Raw genomic sequence first — 16,756 nt, 5'->3', positions numbered from 1 at the left:
TTATCCAGCAACCATTAACTGGGTAGAAATCATTGTGGGTTGAATTGTCACAAGCTCCTCACACTGCCTGACAGGGTGTTTGTGGGTCAAACCTTGTGTAGGTCTTATACAAGCAATCATACCTCCTGTGAATTCAAGAGTGCAAACAGCCATGCTATGCCCAGAGTCAGTCTAGGTGTCCATTGGCTGGGTTATTAATTTCATTGTCTTCCTCATTGGCCTAAAGTCAAAGGATAGTGTTTTAATCCTTCCAACAATTGCCCCTGTGGCTCATTCCAAAATACAAAGGCATATGATGTTAGCATTTGTACTTTCCCACCCCCGGGGTGTTTTGGACTCATGGTTTTGTCCATTAGTGTTGGCTCATATGGTGCCCAGCCACTTGAGCATACAGCTATATTAGTGGTTTCAACCCCTAGAGACATCTTCAAGTACAGTCAGTGCTCCCCTTTTGCAGATGGGGAAACTGAGGCAATCAGAAGGAAAGCAGCTTGGTGTACAGCCAGGCACACTGAAGATGGTTTGAGCAATGAGCATGTATCAGTTCTGTTATTGATGCCTGAGCAGTCAATAGAGCCGTTTCCCTCAGTGTTCAGTGGGCCATAATCGAACAGTAGTCTCCATAGATGGAAAAATTTTGAAAGGAAATAACCGGCCCTTCATGATTAATTCCTAATGCAGCTTCCTCAGGAAGGTAGGTCAGTGTCGCAGTGCAGCTGAAAGAGATCTGGGGCAAAGGATCAGGACGAGTTGCTTTTAATAAGCAAACTCTTGGCCTGCCAAATGCTCTGGGAATTGTCCCCTGATTATGTTTGATCCCTGTAACAGTGATGCCAAACCGGTATGACCATATGTGCAGGTGATGAGCCAGAGATCAGGGAAGGCGGGTGAGTCAGGCAATGTTTTATAATGAACTTAGAAAAAACTGTTGGAGTACAGAAAGACAATTCAGCCAGTAGAGGTGTTTGACACTGAGCCTGAGCATTTGAGTTCTATTCCTGGGATCCAAGTAGTGGAAGGAGAGATTCAATTCACACAAATTGTTCTTTGACCTCTACATGTGCGCATATACACCCATCCTCACACGCACACATACAGTGAACTAAATATATTAAAATTTCTACAGTTGGTGTTCAATTAATCTGATCCTGACTTCAGTGGAAAACTCTTTCTACCTTACAATGGGACTGATCTTGTCCACTTCAGTAATCTGACATGAAAGTGGAAGCAAGCATGTCTGAAGAATGAGACAGTGTGGGGCATGGTGAAGGCTAGGAGGATATTTTGAAGAGGATATGATCAAAGCATATTACATTCTTAAATGAAACTGCCCTTGTGTAGTGGTGATGATTAATGTTAATTGCTACCTTGATGGGATCTAGACTCATCTAGGAGCAAGCCTTCAGACACACTCAACATGGATTACAGAAATTAAGGTTAGACTGAGAATATGTGTGAGGAACTCCCTGGATTATAGTAGTTGATATAGGAGGACTCATCTTAATGGTAGGCAGGACCATTCTCTGGGCTGGGCATCTGATCCTAGACTGTGTACAGTGGAGAAGGCAAGCTGAGCAGCAGCATGCATTCATCCCATCCTTTTATCTTTCCTAATTTTGAGTGTGATGTAACTAGCTGCTTCTGCTGATTGACTTCCCTGCTACCATGGACTGTATCCTTGAACTGTGAGATGAAATAAATTCTTTGAGTTAATTCTGTCAGGGTATTTTATCACAGCAATAGGAAAAGAAACTAAGACAATTACCCTATGTAGCTGAAAGTTTTTCTGTGTCCCATCTGGCCTGCAGTCAGGACAAATCTCTCTCATCCAATGGTCTTGCAGCCACTTAGACCCAAATAAACATACACAGGCTAATATTATTTTTAAACTATGGCCACAGCAGGCTGTAGCTAGAGTTTTCTTGCCTGGCCCATGGTAAGAGCAAATCTCTCTCACCTGCCAGTCCCATAGCTGCTCAGACCCGACCAAGTAAACACAGAGACTTATATTGGTTACAAACTGTATGGCCGTGACAGGCTTCTTGCTAACTGTTCTTACAGCTTAAATTAATCCATTTCTATAAATCTATACCTTGCCACATGGCTCGTGGCTTACCGGCATCTTCACATGCTGTTTGTCATCGTGGCGGCTGGCAGTGTCTCTCTGACTCAGCCTTCCACTTCCTAGCTCTATTCTCCTCCTTGTCCTGCCTATTCTTCCTGCCTAGCCACTGGCCAATCAGTGATTTATTTATTGACCAATCAGAGCAACACATTTGTCATACAGAACATCCCACAGCAGCAGGCTTCTTGTTATCTAGTTCTTATATCTTAATTTAACCCATTTTTATAAATCTATACTTTGCCATGTGGCTCATGGGTTACCCGTACCTTTACATCTTCCTTTCCATCTCGTCTTCTGGCAGCAGCTAGCAGCGTCTCCCCTGCTCTGTCTTCTTTCTTCCTCTCTCTCTCTTTAGAATGTCCTGCCTAACACTATTTTGCCTCACCATTGGCCAAACAGCTTTATTTATCAACCAATCAGAGCAGCACATTTTCACAGCATATAGAATGACATTCCCCCATCAACCCTGTATAATTAAATAATTTACCAGAGCCAGTAAAGCCCAGGGGTAGAGAGCTTGCATAGGATATGCTAGGTCTTGGTATTGATTTTTGGAACCATCAGTTAAAGCAAAACAAAAACCAATTGTATCTGGGGATGTAATTGCTGGTATCATTTTGAGGGGTTTTAAGAGTTTTTCTTTTTTTTCTTCAGCTTTTACCTCTGCAGTCACTCATCACCATCCTAATTAATATATAGCATGCCTTTATTTGGCACAGATGCCCTACATATTTGGGTTTGTCCCCTTTGTTTCATAGCCTAAATTGTCAGAAATGGCTCAGGAAAAGAGACTACGCAATAAGGCTGAGGAGAGAGCTGACCCTCGTGAACCAGCCCTTCCTGTTTCTTTTGCAGGCAGTGACTTGAATGACGGCCTGTGGCACTCGGTCAGCATCAATGCCAGGAGAAACCGTGTCACCCTCACACTGGATAATGATGCTGCTTCCCCGGCTGCAGACACCTCCCAGCTGCAAATTTACTCTGGAAATAGTTACTACTTTGGAGGTAAATTCTCTAGCCTTCCAGACTTCAAATAAAATGACAGGGGAATTATTCCACCATGTGCTTTATCCAATACACAGTCCTACTCATAGCCCTGCATGCATACATACTTGCACACAAGCTTCAAACAGTGAGAAACCATTACCTCAGACTACTGTGCAAATGTAAGCTATCTAGGACAGTGTTGAGGACAGAAGGAACTGAGTCCATAAGAGCTGGGTTACGTAACTCATCAAAGGAGATTCTTGTAGCCATGCCAAGCTCCTTGGTCACACTGGAAAGGATAAAACTCAGCTGAAAACTTAGTGAAAAGGATCTGAGTGTCAGCAAGTACCTGCAAGGGGGGAAACTCAAGTGGGAGGCACCACCAGCCTGCTCAGCCATCTAGGTCGGTCCACTGCCACCTTACTTGTGAGCCTCATCTCCGCTGTTCCATGTCTTGGAGATCACCCACACCCGTGGACGGAGCCAGAGCAAAGGGGACAGGAGCTAGGGCTCCACAGGGGAGCCATTGCTCTTTCTGAATGGCTGCTCGTTCTGGTGTTTCCTGAACCCTTGCAACACTTGTGACACAAACAAATCAGACGGGTGGACAAAGCTTATATGGCATTTTACCGTTTTTAAAAATACACCCATGTTGAGTGTTTTTCAATTCTTATTTATTCTTCTCTCACACAATACATGCCATGCATTGTTTAGTGTTATAACTGTATCTTTTATTAAAAGAGATAGTGCCTGTTTCTGTAGTCATGGTCTGTCTTACAGAAGCCACACCTAAAGGGAACTTAGTCTTCATGGCCTTCTGACCTCAAGCTCTTAAGATACAGTCCTTGGACTCACTTTCCTAGAACACAGACAACAAATTTAAGATTTGCTGGAAGATAGAAGCAAGAGCAGATTCCAGGCTTAATGAAGCTTAGTGGTGGAGGACTTGCTCTGCATGTAAAAGGCACTGGGCTCCATGCATAACACCACATGCACATCCAAACCCCATGCACACTCTCCACACTCAGCACTATATACACACCCAAACCCCATGTACACTCTCCAGAGCCAGCACCACATGCACACCCAAATCCCATGCATACTCTCCACATCCAGCACCACATGCACACCCAAACCCCATGCTCACTCTACACACAGAGCACCACATGTATACCCGAACCCCATGCACACTCCCCACACAAAGCACCACAGACACACCCAACCCAACCCTCCCCCATACCCTCCCCTACACAGTGTAGAGAATGGCACAAACTGGTTCAGATCTTGTCAATGTGAACATGAAATGACCCTGCCCTAGAGCTGACAGTTCCTTCCCATGAGGTAACTGAAGACAAGCACTGAAAAATAGCATTCACTGAAGAGATGGCAAGATGTCTTCCTGGGAAAAGGTGCTTGTTGCTCAAACCTGAGGATTTGTGTTCTATCCTTAGAACCTGCAGAGTGGGCTCCATAAATCTCTCTTCTGAATTCCACACATGCATGGCTGCACATGCTTGCCTGCACTCTCTTTTGCTCATGCATAGTAATAAAAATAATAATAGCAATAAAACATACACAGTAGTTCCCCGGAGTCTTTCACAAACTAATCATACACTCGACACTGAGCTACACCCCAAACCCTGTAGTCTCTTAGCTCCAAAATCTACAAATCATCCCTTTCTTTCCAAGAAATATATGGAAGGCTTGAAACACCAAAGGGTCTTTGCACAGGTACAGAAATCATATGTAGGGTCTCCTTGGAAGGAAGCAATGTGGAACAAGATCAGTGAGGTTGGATTTTAGCATGAGGAAATGCCACTGTCCTTCACCTACAAATCACCACTACATCCCCAAAAGTAGCATATACTTTTAGGTGATAATATTTCCATGTGATAGATAATAAGGCTGCTGTTTGTTGAAATAAAAAAAAGTCTGTAGGTTGGAGAGATAGCTTAGTCATAAAGCACTTGCTGGTAAGCATAGGACCTGTATTTGGATGCCTAGAGCCCCCGGAAAGCCAGCCTCTGTAGCACATGTCTAACCTTCAGGCAACTACGCCAGTTAACCTGCTGTACACAGTAGCAAAGAGAAGACACATTCTCAGACAAGGTAGAAAGCACCAACACCCGTAGTTGTCCTGTGATATACATGCATGGGCTGTGGCATTTGTGCACCCATACTCATATACATTGTCACTCAAAGGTTAATGAAATCATAATAATCTGTAGACAGCTATAGAGACAGCGCATATATGGAGAAGATTCAAATCTGTGTTCACTGCAGCCCCCTAGTGAAAGCAAATGAATGAGAACAAATGCAGAGCAATGGCTTCAACTCCAAGCTGTGCATTCTATATCACATACTATATTTTAGCAATGAAGAAAGACTGATGGTCAGGAATTTATTTGCAGGCAAAATGGCTTTGAATAATCATGTTAATAATAATCACCTGAAATATCACAGAAGTAAAATGGCTCTCCTCGCCGAGCTAGAATATTGCTAAATTCTGGGTGTGTTTCCAGGGGTGCTAGAGTTAGAATGTGAAGATTTATCTATGATTTGAACAGTGTTTAAACAAACCCTCACACACAGACTGTAAACTTAAAGAAGGTGAAAAACGAGCTTCAGCAATAATAGTCAACTTCCATAAATTCTCTCTACAGCTTCAATTAGAAGTTGTAGCATCTCTTCATTTTATCGTGTGCCTGTGAGCTGTTAACCAGCTGCTGGGCTTCAGCCCCGCAGTGACTGTCTATTAGAGATGGCTGAAATAATTCCCTATTATTTATGGCTTATTGTCGTGTTTTCAAGCTCACATTCCCATATGCTCTGAACCTATTAAAACCACCGAGATGGAGTTTGTAAGAGCACACATACTCATCAACCTCCTTGGTCTTCACCTGTCTTAATGAGGAGTAGGCTGTCCTGGCTGCAGGTGATGCTAAACAGGGACAAAGCGTTTTTATCTCTAAAAGAACACTCTTTAAACAGTGTGGTGTTAACCTTTCGCATGTGCTATTACAGCCTATAACCATGTGCACTTAAGACTGCAGTTCTCTTAATGTCTGGATTCGCTTTGCACAGCATGTCAAAAATCCTGCTTGGCTTCTGAGAGTACCTTTCTCGTGAACTAAGCCTGTTAATGTTCCACAATTAGCCAGACAATTACTCTGCTGCCATCCTTAGCAGAGCATGATTTCCTTAGAAAGTGTAATTCAGAATTGCATTGTGAATTTAGATGTGTGTTTCGAGACAGAGCCAACATTTCCAAGCACTTACAATATTCGAAGGATGTCATTCAAAAGAAAGATGAATAGGTTTCCAGCAGGAAAAAAAAAGTGTGTGTGTGTGTGTGTGTGTGTGTGTGTGTGTGTGTGTGTGTGTGTGTGAAGAGAGAGAGAGAGAGAAAGAGAGAGAGAGAGAGAGAGAGAGAGAGAGAGAGAGAGAGGAGAGAGAGACTCAATTGGTAAAATGCTTTCCATGCAAGCATGAGAGTCTGAGTTTGGATTCTCAGTACCTATAAAATACTGGACATGTCATGAAACACCTTGAATTCCAGTGCTGAGATAAACAGGCTCCTGATGCTCTCCAATAACCCAGTCTACCTCAACCAGCAAGCTCCAGGTTGGGTGAAGGGACAGTGTCATAAAAAGTAAAGAGTGAATGCAGATCCCTGGAGCTCATGACCAGTCCATCTATGTACATTGGTTCACAAAGAGACCTTATCTCAAAGAATAAAATGGAAAGTGGTAGAAAAAGATATACTGATATCAACCTCTGGCTTCTACATGTGCCCACATAAAGCACTGCATCTGCAGGCAAACACACACACACACACACACACACACACACACGCATGCACACGCACACAACACACAACACACACACACACACAAACACATGATGAGAGTTAAGGTAAAAGTTATACCAATGATATTCCTTATGGTAGTTTTTTTTTTCCTTTCTAGTGACTGAATATACCCATTTTACATAATTTCTGCCCCTTCTCCTGAACTAGGATTTACAACAAAAGTGTGTCGTGTTGTGAATAAAAAAGTGCCCAAATAATTAGACCTCAAGGTCTTCCATCAATAGGTTGCCAAAGCAATGACAGATCATTTCAGTGTTCTTCATCTTTTTTCTCTGTCCCACAGGGTGCCCAGACAATCTCACCGATTCCCAATGCTTAAATCCCATTAAGGCTTTCCAAGGCTGCATGAGGCTCATCTTTATTGATAACCAGCCCAAGGACCTCATTTCAGTTCAGCAAGGTTCCCTGGGGAATTTTAGTGATTTACACATTGATCTGTGTAGCATCAAAGACAGGTAATTATTGTCTCGTCTCCTCTGTTTCCCACCCCTTCCCGTTCTCACTGTTCTTTATATGAGTTTCTTAAAGCAAAATTCTAATCCGCTGACATTAGACACATTAGACATAATTGAGTCGCCCAATGGAAAATATTTCTGAAAGGATTTCAGGCCCAGAGAAAAACGGTTTAAATTAGTTGAGTCTCTCTTCGTGTTGACTTGAAGTAAATGGGATATGCAAATTAAATCAAAATACAAATTTGTGAAAGGATTAAAATTTTATGCATAAACAACATTTGATTACTTTCAAGTTAAGAGTAAAGCGTAAAGGAGGGAGGAAGTACTTCTCCCCTAAACCATTTCCTTCTTTGCCTGCTGTGGGTATCCTTCTTATAACGGCACAAAGCTTCAGGAAATCTCCACTAAGGGTTTGGCTGTGTTCAACATGGATGACCTCAGTTCTTCAGTTGGGAATGGCTGGTCCTAGCTGCCAGCAACCCCACCCACTGTTTCTTTAGTTCCAAAGAGACCAGATAGTAAGCTAGCAAGAATCAGTTCTTTTATTTTGCAATGCAGAAATCTAGCATGACACTCAGTGTCCAGGTGTATCTCTCCTGGGATTTGGCTCCTCTTACTTTGGAAATTTCTAGATAAAGTCAGAAAACCAAAGAGAATGGACAATGAATTTCAGCAGGATTTTGCCATATTCTTTGTTTACCTACTTGCTTCATTTTTCTAATTCTGCTTACCCCTTGAAGATATCAATGTGCCAGTGGGTAAATATGATTTGTTAAGTGTTTACATATGTGCTTGTATTAGAAGTCCTTGGTTACATTAATTAGTTGTTGCCATAATCTTAAATATACCTATTTGTGAAACATGTGGTACCAGTAAGGACACATGGTACCAGCAAGTTGGTACCACTGTGAGACTAAGGAATGAGACTGAGTAAGTTTGGGAAGGTGATTGCATTACATCTTAAAGGATAAGGAGAAATCATGTTTGACAAAGGTGAGGGTAGCCAGAAGCTGGGAGGAGACAGTGCCACAGAACTGCATAGAAACAACATGGCTCACAAGTGTCATCAGTTCAAAATGCTTTTGATTTTGCATTTAAAATCTCTCGTACTAGGATGCATTTTATAACTAATAGCTATGATAATTTCCTTGATAATACTTATTTCCTGCATAGCAAGTAACTGATGGCTTGTCTCGCCATTTACCATATCTTAGGTTCAGTTGCTATAGTTCAGCTCATAGGTCATGCAGGGAAGGCACATGGCTTCCATACAGCTGGGGATGTGAACCTGGAATCATCAGAAAGGGGGCTTTGTGCTTGCAGAATTTGATTCCACGCTCTGTGTAAGAACTAAGAAAGAACACCATCAGATTTGGTAGATAGAAACATGAGTTTGGAAAATGTAGGGCAGAGTTAAGGGAGTTTGGGAGGTGAGTATCCCAGTCCAGGAGAGAAATGATGAAAAGTATCAGGTGCCTTTCCTGGGAAACATGGGAAATCAGCCATACAGAACATGATCTCTGCTAATGCTGGAAATGACTGCTGTAACTAGATGGAACATAACACACATTTCTGATAATAAATACCATTTCACATGGGATCACCAATACAACACACTGACTTCGTCTTCTTTTTTTTTTTTCCACACTGACTTCTTGATCTTTGTGCCTTTTTTTTTCCACTTGACCAGCTGTGAAAGTGGATAATAAAATGTGTGCTTCATTAAAATGTGCTAATTTAGAAATCTCCAAATCAAAACTATTACAGGGAACGGCTACCACCTCAAGTCTATATTCCTGGCAAGGGAGAAGCTTCCAAATCCATCAGCTGGTGCAGTATTTTATGTACTGCAGATCAATAGAGAGACATTTGTCAATTGGGATCTCTTTGATACCTTAATATACAATCAAGGAAGCTCTCATTATTTTTGATTACATGGAAGTCATTGCCATCTACCCTGCATCATTACCTCTGTATAATTGTAGTCTTGAGTAATTATATTACATACAATTGTGGTCTGGTTAATTGTGTAATGAGGAATGTGTTTCGTTTAGTGGGCAAATGGCATGTTTCTGTTGATTTGCAGTTACTTTCTCTAACAAAATGGAAAACTGTGGCCAAAGCTTTGTTTGGTCTCCTACTGATCTAATTTACATTTGTTTGACATCTGTGATGGGCGAGAAGGGTTACAAAGGCAGGTGTTTCCTGAGTTTTGTGTTTTCTTTTCTTTTTTATAATAAAGATAAATGCCATAAAAGTGCATGTAAACAAGGACCAACAATAAATGTGTAAAATAAAGAGGCTAGAGGCCAGAGGTCAGAGGTCAAGCAAGGAGAGAAAAGCAGACACAGGGGAGCCTCTGAGGCTTCCTAGCCAGCTGCGACAGTGAGGTTTCCTGTTCATGAAAAACCCCTCTACCGTTTTTTCTTTTCTTTTCTTTTTTCTTTTCTTTTCTTTTCTTTTCTTTTCTTTTCTTTTCTTTTCTTTTCTTTTCTTTTCTTTTCTTTTTTAACCATCGGGAGATGCAGTTTATTTACACCAGCAGCCATGGGGGCAGAGAGAATACACAGCGCTTACATAGTTAGCTACCTGTACAGGATGGATTACATATGCAAAAATAAAAATCTCAAGACCGCAGGACAGCGTGACCCCACCCCCCCCATCCCCCAATGACCCCAGCATGCTGTAATGCCAGGCAGGTGGCCCCTGGGCATTCAGGGTCGGGGGAGTGATGCATGGAAGGAAAAGCCACTGGCCATGGAAATTAGTACAGAACCCCATCACACACACACACACACACACACACACACACACACACACACACACACCCTCCAACACGTGATAGGATAGAGGGTGGACAACACCTAGCCAGGGTGGGGGGATGGGCATTGAACCCCACACAGCCTGCTGTTAGAGGGAGTCGGGAGTTCCTAGCCCCCTTCAACAAAGAGGTGTGGGGAGGCAGATACTCCCCAGAAGGAGGGGGTTTGTTCCCTCAGGGTCCCTGCTGCACCAAGCCCATCTCTTACCCAGGCTGGGCAGGCAGGCGGCTCTGCCCTGAGAGTGAGCCAAAGAACAATAGGGAAGTGTTTTGTGGACAAACCAGTCCGCAAACTACCCCCTCCAACCAGAGGAGAAGGGAGAGGTGGGAGAGCAGAGTGAGCTGGCCTGAGCTGCAGCTACTTTGCCTGGGCCAGCGTCCCCTGACCTTCAGCAGGCTCCCAAGCCTGTGCTTGGAGGCAGCCTAGAAGCTTCTTCCCCTTCTAGTTTCCTCTCAAGAGAGAAGGCTGTAGAGGGCCAAGGACAGAGGAGCCCAGGCCCCAGGATTTAAACTAACTCCTGCCAAAACTGGTTTGACTTTTTAAAAAATAATCACAATGCTTGGGTTAAAAATCGGTTTGTAACCAGGCATCAGCCACAATCAGAACCACCCCAGGGGGAGACTGGGGTTCCAGACAGGGTACTGCAACCCTAACTCTGTTGTTCCCTTAACCTTCTAGGGTTCCTAACCCAAATCAGTCTAACCAGTCCTGGGTACTAGCTACCCAATGTGGGAGGGGCTTCTCCTGGGAAGCGAGGGGACATGTATAGCAAAGGCCGGAAAACTTGGCTCAGGGTCAACCTTGTTCCTGTCAGCCAGCTGTACTCCAGCCCGTGTTCACATCCTCCCGCTCAGTTCCAAGGCATACATACCACTTACTTGGCAGGTGGGACAGTACATCTCTTCAGGATGTAAGCCAGATAGGTGGGTGCCCTGGCATGAGAGTCCCACAGAGGGGCAACAGTACCCATCCAACCTCCACTGACAACCTGCGTCCATTCTATTTTTGATATGTTAACCCATGTGATCTGTTAGCCAGCTGGTACTAACTTGCCTGCTAGGGATAGCAGGGGTGGGGGATGCTCTGGCTGTGGTTTCCCAGCAGTTTCCCAAGGGGCACTGAGTGTCTCTTCTGGGACCTCAGACACTGAGACCTCTAACCTTGCCTTCTGTGTGTTTTTCTTCCTTCACAGTGAAATGGGGCCCACCTACACATCCAGGATTTTATTTCCTTGTTCCTCACTGTGCCTCTTACATATTTAAATGTCTTAGTGCTGGTCATTTTGGGGGAAGTCAGATATGGGAAGGCCATGGCAGTCTTCAAGAAAAAAAAGCACACATTTTCCAAAATCTTAAGTAGCTCCTCCGTGGAATTTTACAGGCCCTTTGAAATTGTGCTTGCAAACTGGTAGGTTCTGATTCTTTCCAGTTGTTTAAAATCAGCATTTGAAACATTGTTTTATGGCTGGAGAGATGTAGCTAAGAGTACTTGCTTCACAAGCATGCATCCTGAGTTCAGATCCCAGCACCCATATAACAAGCTATGGGTGGTGACACATGACCACTGTAACCCTCATGCTGTGGGAGGTAGAGCTGGGAGGTTCCTGGTGCTTGCTGGCTGCCGGCCTAGTTAGGGAAAAACAGCAAAAACAACATAATTACCACAAGCACCAGGTTTAAGATAGGAGCCTGCCTCAAGAGATTAAGGTGGAGAATGATAGAGGATGATGCCTGACACCCTCCTCCTGCCTCCACACTTGTGCACAGGCATGTATATGTGCACATACATACACATAATACACACATACACACACACACAAACAATGTTCATAAACCTTTATTAAGACTGACAGACACTGATTTTTATTCAGCTTTCTGGAATGCTAGGAAAATTTTGGATGTCACAAGTCCCATTCCCTGTGGACTGCCCTCACACAGCAATGCAACTGGAGGAGGCTCTTGAATATCACCCAGTCCCAGTCCCAAACACACAGAAATGAACATAACATGGAGGGTGCAATATCAATTATGGAAACAGGGGATATTGCCCTGGTCTCTGCGATTGTATCCTAAGGAGATTTCTTTCTATTCCCTTTGAAAATGCAAACCATTTGCCTTTTCCACAGGGTGGGTCACACACAAACCAGTGTTGTATTCAGTTTCCTACAGCCAAATATGTTAGAAAACACAGTTTTCCCCTCCATATCTGGTTCTTTTTCTCCTAGCACATTTTCCACTAAGAAAAGCATGTGTCTCGCTCTCTGGTCAAGATTCTCAGCTTCTCAGCTTGAGCATGGGGAACTACAAACACAGAGGATGAGAAAACATTGTGTTGGATAATCTCCACACACAGACTCTTGATACAGCCCACCCCATGTGTGGGTGTGTGTTAAAAACAGTGGTAATATAAAAAGATTGCTTTGCTGGGTAATACATGTGTCTGAGTGCTTATCTAAAACTGAAAGCTTTTATATCAGGTGCCAGGAAAGCCATGGTAAGGGCAATGCCCACACAATCTGAGCTCTTTTCTCTAAGTGAGAAATGCTACAATATGGTATTCTCCCTTCATGCGTGAAATGGGGCCAAAATCAGAACAGGCGCATCTCTGCTGGTTTTTTTTTTTTTTTTCCCAATCCTTGTTAGCACTGTTTCATGGAGGAAAAGGAAAGGTTGTATTTTATGTAATTATTGAATAAGCATTCTTTAAATATTATTTCATTTGACTCTCTCCACAGTCCTAGAAAACACAAGTCGTTCTTCAAGTGTGGCCCATGCACAATATCACAGTGCACAGTGCAACTTATTAGAAAGGAAATGTCTAGAGCTAGGAGATAGTTCCACACTTAGAGCCCTTGCTGCTCTGGGAGGGGACTAAGTTTGATTCCCAGCACCCATATTGGTGGCTCACAGCTACTTGTACCTCTGGCTCCAGGAGACCTGACTTCTTCTTCTGGCCTCCATGGATGTCTGCACTCCCATGCAGTCCTACACAAATATATACATATAGTTAAAACAAAATAAAACAAAACAAAATAAATCTTAAAGGAGTTATTTAGTCCAGAATGGGGTAGGAAGGAACACATGCCTGAAATTTTAAGAAATTCTCCTGGTGATTCTTAGGGACACTCACATTTGAGATCTGTGGGGTTGTCACCAATGTCCAGAGAAGTTCACCAACTGATTGTTCAAGGTTGCATGTTTAATGATCACAGGAGCCAGATTCAACCCCAGTGTTTGCCAATTCCCGAGTTTATGGACGTGTGCAGGAACTGTTGCTAAAGTTCCGAAGAAGAGAAAGCGCTTGGGTGGCCTGAGCAAGTAGAGGAGGGTGCCACCAAGGAAAGAGGAACTGAGGAGTGGGCTGGGTTTAGGGAGGTCAAGGAGCAGAGCCCAGGCACATGTTGTGGATGGCATAGTGTAGGACTGAGAATATGGGGAGTAGTGAGCATCTGTTTGCATGATCAGAAGGCTGCACCTGTTAACAGCAGTGCCTAGCAATGAATGGAAGTCAAGACCCAAGGAACTTGCCAGAACAACAAAAAGTCTGCAATCTAACTAAGAGTCAAATTAGTAGTTTATCTTTAAATAATACTTGCTATGAGCCAGGGCAAGTGTGTGTGAGTGTGAGTGAGTGAGTGAGTGTGTGTGTGTGTGTGTGTGTGTGTGTGTGTGTGTGATACTAACAGTAGGGACCATCATTATTTTCTATATTTTCTAATAAAGAATTTGAGATGCTAAGTAACCTTCCCAAGGCCTTAGAGCCAACATGTAGCAGAAAGAGGCTATGCATCAACAAATCTGCTTGGAGAGAATCAGGCTGTTTCTCCACAGTGCTCCCTCTAACATGCAGAGACCAGAATCTCCAAATTCTTTGGCAGGACTGTGAAGCAGAAAGTGATGAGTTTCTATGTTGGGAAGAACTCACACATTGTAGTAGCTGGAAAGACCATTTAGTTGGTAACGTGCTTGCTGCCAAAGCATGTGGGTTTGGAATGCAGCACCCACAAAAGTCAGTCAGAGTGGTATACTTACAGGCCCAGCATGGGATGGCAGAAACAGGAGGATCCCTGGGATTCTTTGGCCAGGTAGTCTCCCTAAATTAACCAGTTGCAGATTCAGTGAGGAAACTGGCCTTAAAAATACAAATGGTTTGTAGAATGATTGAGGAAGACCGATACCATTGATCTCTGTTCTTCACATGCACCACACAGATGTGCACATGCATCTTCAACCATGCGTGCATGCATGCACTGCAAGAACAGGAGGTATTGTGAAGAACATATTAAGACCCAGAACATACCGAGATCTAAGGTTTCCAGTCAAAATCTTTGGCTTTTCCTAATTCTTGGCCATGGTTACGGAAGGGAAGAACTTCATAATTAGCCTGAATGACCAGATTCTGAGCTACTTCAATATGAACAGTCCATCTAGAACTCCTTCGTAAAAACCATACTGAATCCTCATCTCTTCTTTAAAAGAGCATCCACCCTCACCTCGCACCTCTTTAGACATGAAGGGAGAAATGGGGCTTCTAAGGAACAGGAAACTGGATTTCATTACTGTAAGTTTCCTTTAAGGAGGGCATCTGTGCTCTCTTATCAGCCTGATCTCTCTTGTCAGTTGTTTTTACAAGGAAAGTTGATCAATGTGTTGATAAAGTGTCACTTTCCTCTTGGGCAAAGGAAGGTCACTGTTGTGGTTGGAATGTAAAATGTCCTTCATAGGCATATGTGTTTGATCATGTGGATCCTAGTTGGAGGTGCTGTTTGGGAAGATTGTGGCAACTATTAGGAGAGGGAGCCTTATTGGATGAAGAGGATCACTGGGACTGGGCCTTGATGTTTGATAGCAGAGCCTACTTCCTGTTGCATTCAGCTTCCCTACTATGGAGACAATATGACCAGCTGCTTCCTGTCTTCATGCTTTCTCTGTTTCTGTGGATTGTATCCCCTAGAACTGTGAACCAGAAACAACCTTTCGGCCCTTAAGTTCCTTCCTATCAGATATTTTGTCACGGCAATGAGGAAAGGAACTAAGGGGGACACTGGGTGCTTTTATTCACAGAAAACACAAGCCGCCAACCACACTGGGGGTGGCACTTCCTGCTTTCCCATAAGGCTGTGGTGAGAAGTTTCCCTCACTGACTGACAGTCTGAAATACTAATGCTGAACACAAAGACATAACAATGGCCCAGTGAATTATCGCCAGAGTTTGTTCTTTGGTCTATTGTTTGGAAAGTGAGGCGTGGAACGGCTGTTCAGAGCTTTGAGAAAGGTGCTGTCAAGAGCTGCCTGCACTGCCTTCCTGAGAAATACTAAGAAATGCAGTTTCTGAAACACAGAAGCCAAGGCTGCTTTTGGTACAGATGAAACATGAGAAAAGATGAGTTTACATTCTCAAGTCACTTCTATGAGGCAGAACCATTGCTAAATTAATAATTAGAAAGACAAAAGATTCCTCTGTATTGATCTCTTCCCAAGATCAATACCTCAGTGAGCCTTCATCTGACACCCTGATAAGGGCTCCCCATCTGTTTATCCTGTTAAAGAGGCTCCCTGCTACACAACCAATGTAACATCTAGTTTGTTCCTTATCTCACTGATGTGCACTCTTTGGGCCTGAGAGGGAAAGCGCTGGTCTCAAAGGAAGCACTGATTGCCGTTGTCAGTATCATTAACAGATACAATTAGAAGGAAAAGTAGCTCAACAATTTGAGTTGGTGAGAAAATTGGATCTGGCATCCTCAAAAGGTAGCTGACTACTGCTGCTATAAAAAATAAATTTATAAATTTAACCATTTTTGTTTTAAATTCTGATCTCCTGTAAGAAATTCACAGAACACAAATAAGACCTTGTTCATTTATCTATGACTTGGACTCTTTAAAAAATTTATATAATTAATTGCTGGGCGGTGGTGGTGCACGCCTTTAATCCTAGCACTCGGGAGGCAGAGCCAGGTGGATTTCTGTGAGTTCGAGGCCAGCCTGGGCTACCAAGTGAGTTCCAGGAGAGGCGCAAAGCTACACAGAGAAACCCTGTCTCGAAAAAAAAAATTATATAATTAATTAAGTAATTAAATTTGAGACAGGGTCTCATAGCCCAGCCGGGCTTCAAACCCTCTATATAGCCAAGGATGATCTTCTATTACTCATCCTTCTACCTCCACCTCCCAGGTCCTGATATGATAACTGAGTGCCACCATGCCTAGTCTGAGTAGAACCAAATCAAACCCAGGACTTCATGAACTCTAACCAACCACTCTACCCTCTGAGCCTCATCCCTAGTCCTTAAAATGACATAGGCTTCTGAATGCCTAGCAAATTCATCTGTTGATGTATCATTGTTGCTTATGTGTGGTCACCGTAACTCTAGATTTTCAAATGCCTAAAGGAAGTGCTTGTCTCTCTACTTGTGAGACAGGGAAACTAATATCAGCACACACTGTACACCACCTTACTTTACAATGGAATAAAACTCTAGATATTGAAGTGGTAGG

At 43.2% G+C, this 16,756-nt stretch overlaps 1 protein-coding gene across 3 annotated transcripts in view; it reads left to right on the top strand.

Annotated features, from left to right (window-relative positions):
• Cntnap5 (contactin associated protein family member 5) overlaps positions 1-16,756 on the top strand; it is a 920,429-nt gene that overhangs the window by 515,744 nt on the left and 387,929 nt on the right. For all 3 annotated transcript variants that reach the window (XM_059280761.1, XM_059280759.1, XM_059280758.1), the window contains exons 9-10: positions 2,981-3,130; positions 7,267-7,438. In XM_059280761.1, coding sequence (XP_059136744.1) covers positions 2,981-3,130; positions 7,267-7,438 — 322 coding nt within the window. The remainder of the gene's footprint in view (positions 1-2,980; positions 3,131-7,266; positions 7,439-16,756) is intronic.

This window comes from Peromyscus eremicus, chromosome 15, assembly GCF_949786415.1.
Source record: "Peromyscus eremicus chromosome 15, PerEre_H2_v1, whole genome shotgun sequence".
Classification (NCBI taxonomy): Eukaryota; Metazoa; Chordata; class Mammalia; order Rodentia; family Cricetidae; genus Peromyscus; species Peromyscus eremicus.
Note: the sequence above shows the minus strand (reverse complement) of the source record. Positions and strands in the feature narration are given on the sequence as shown.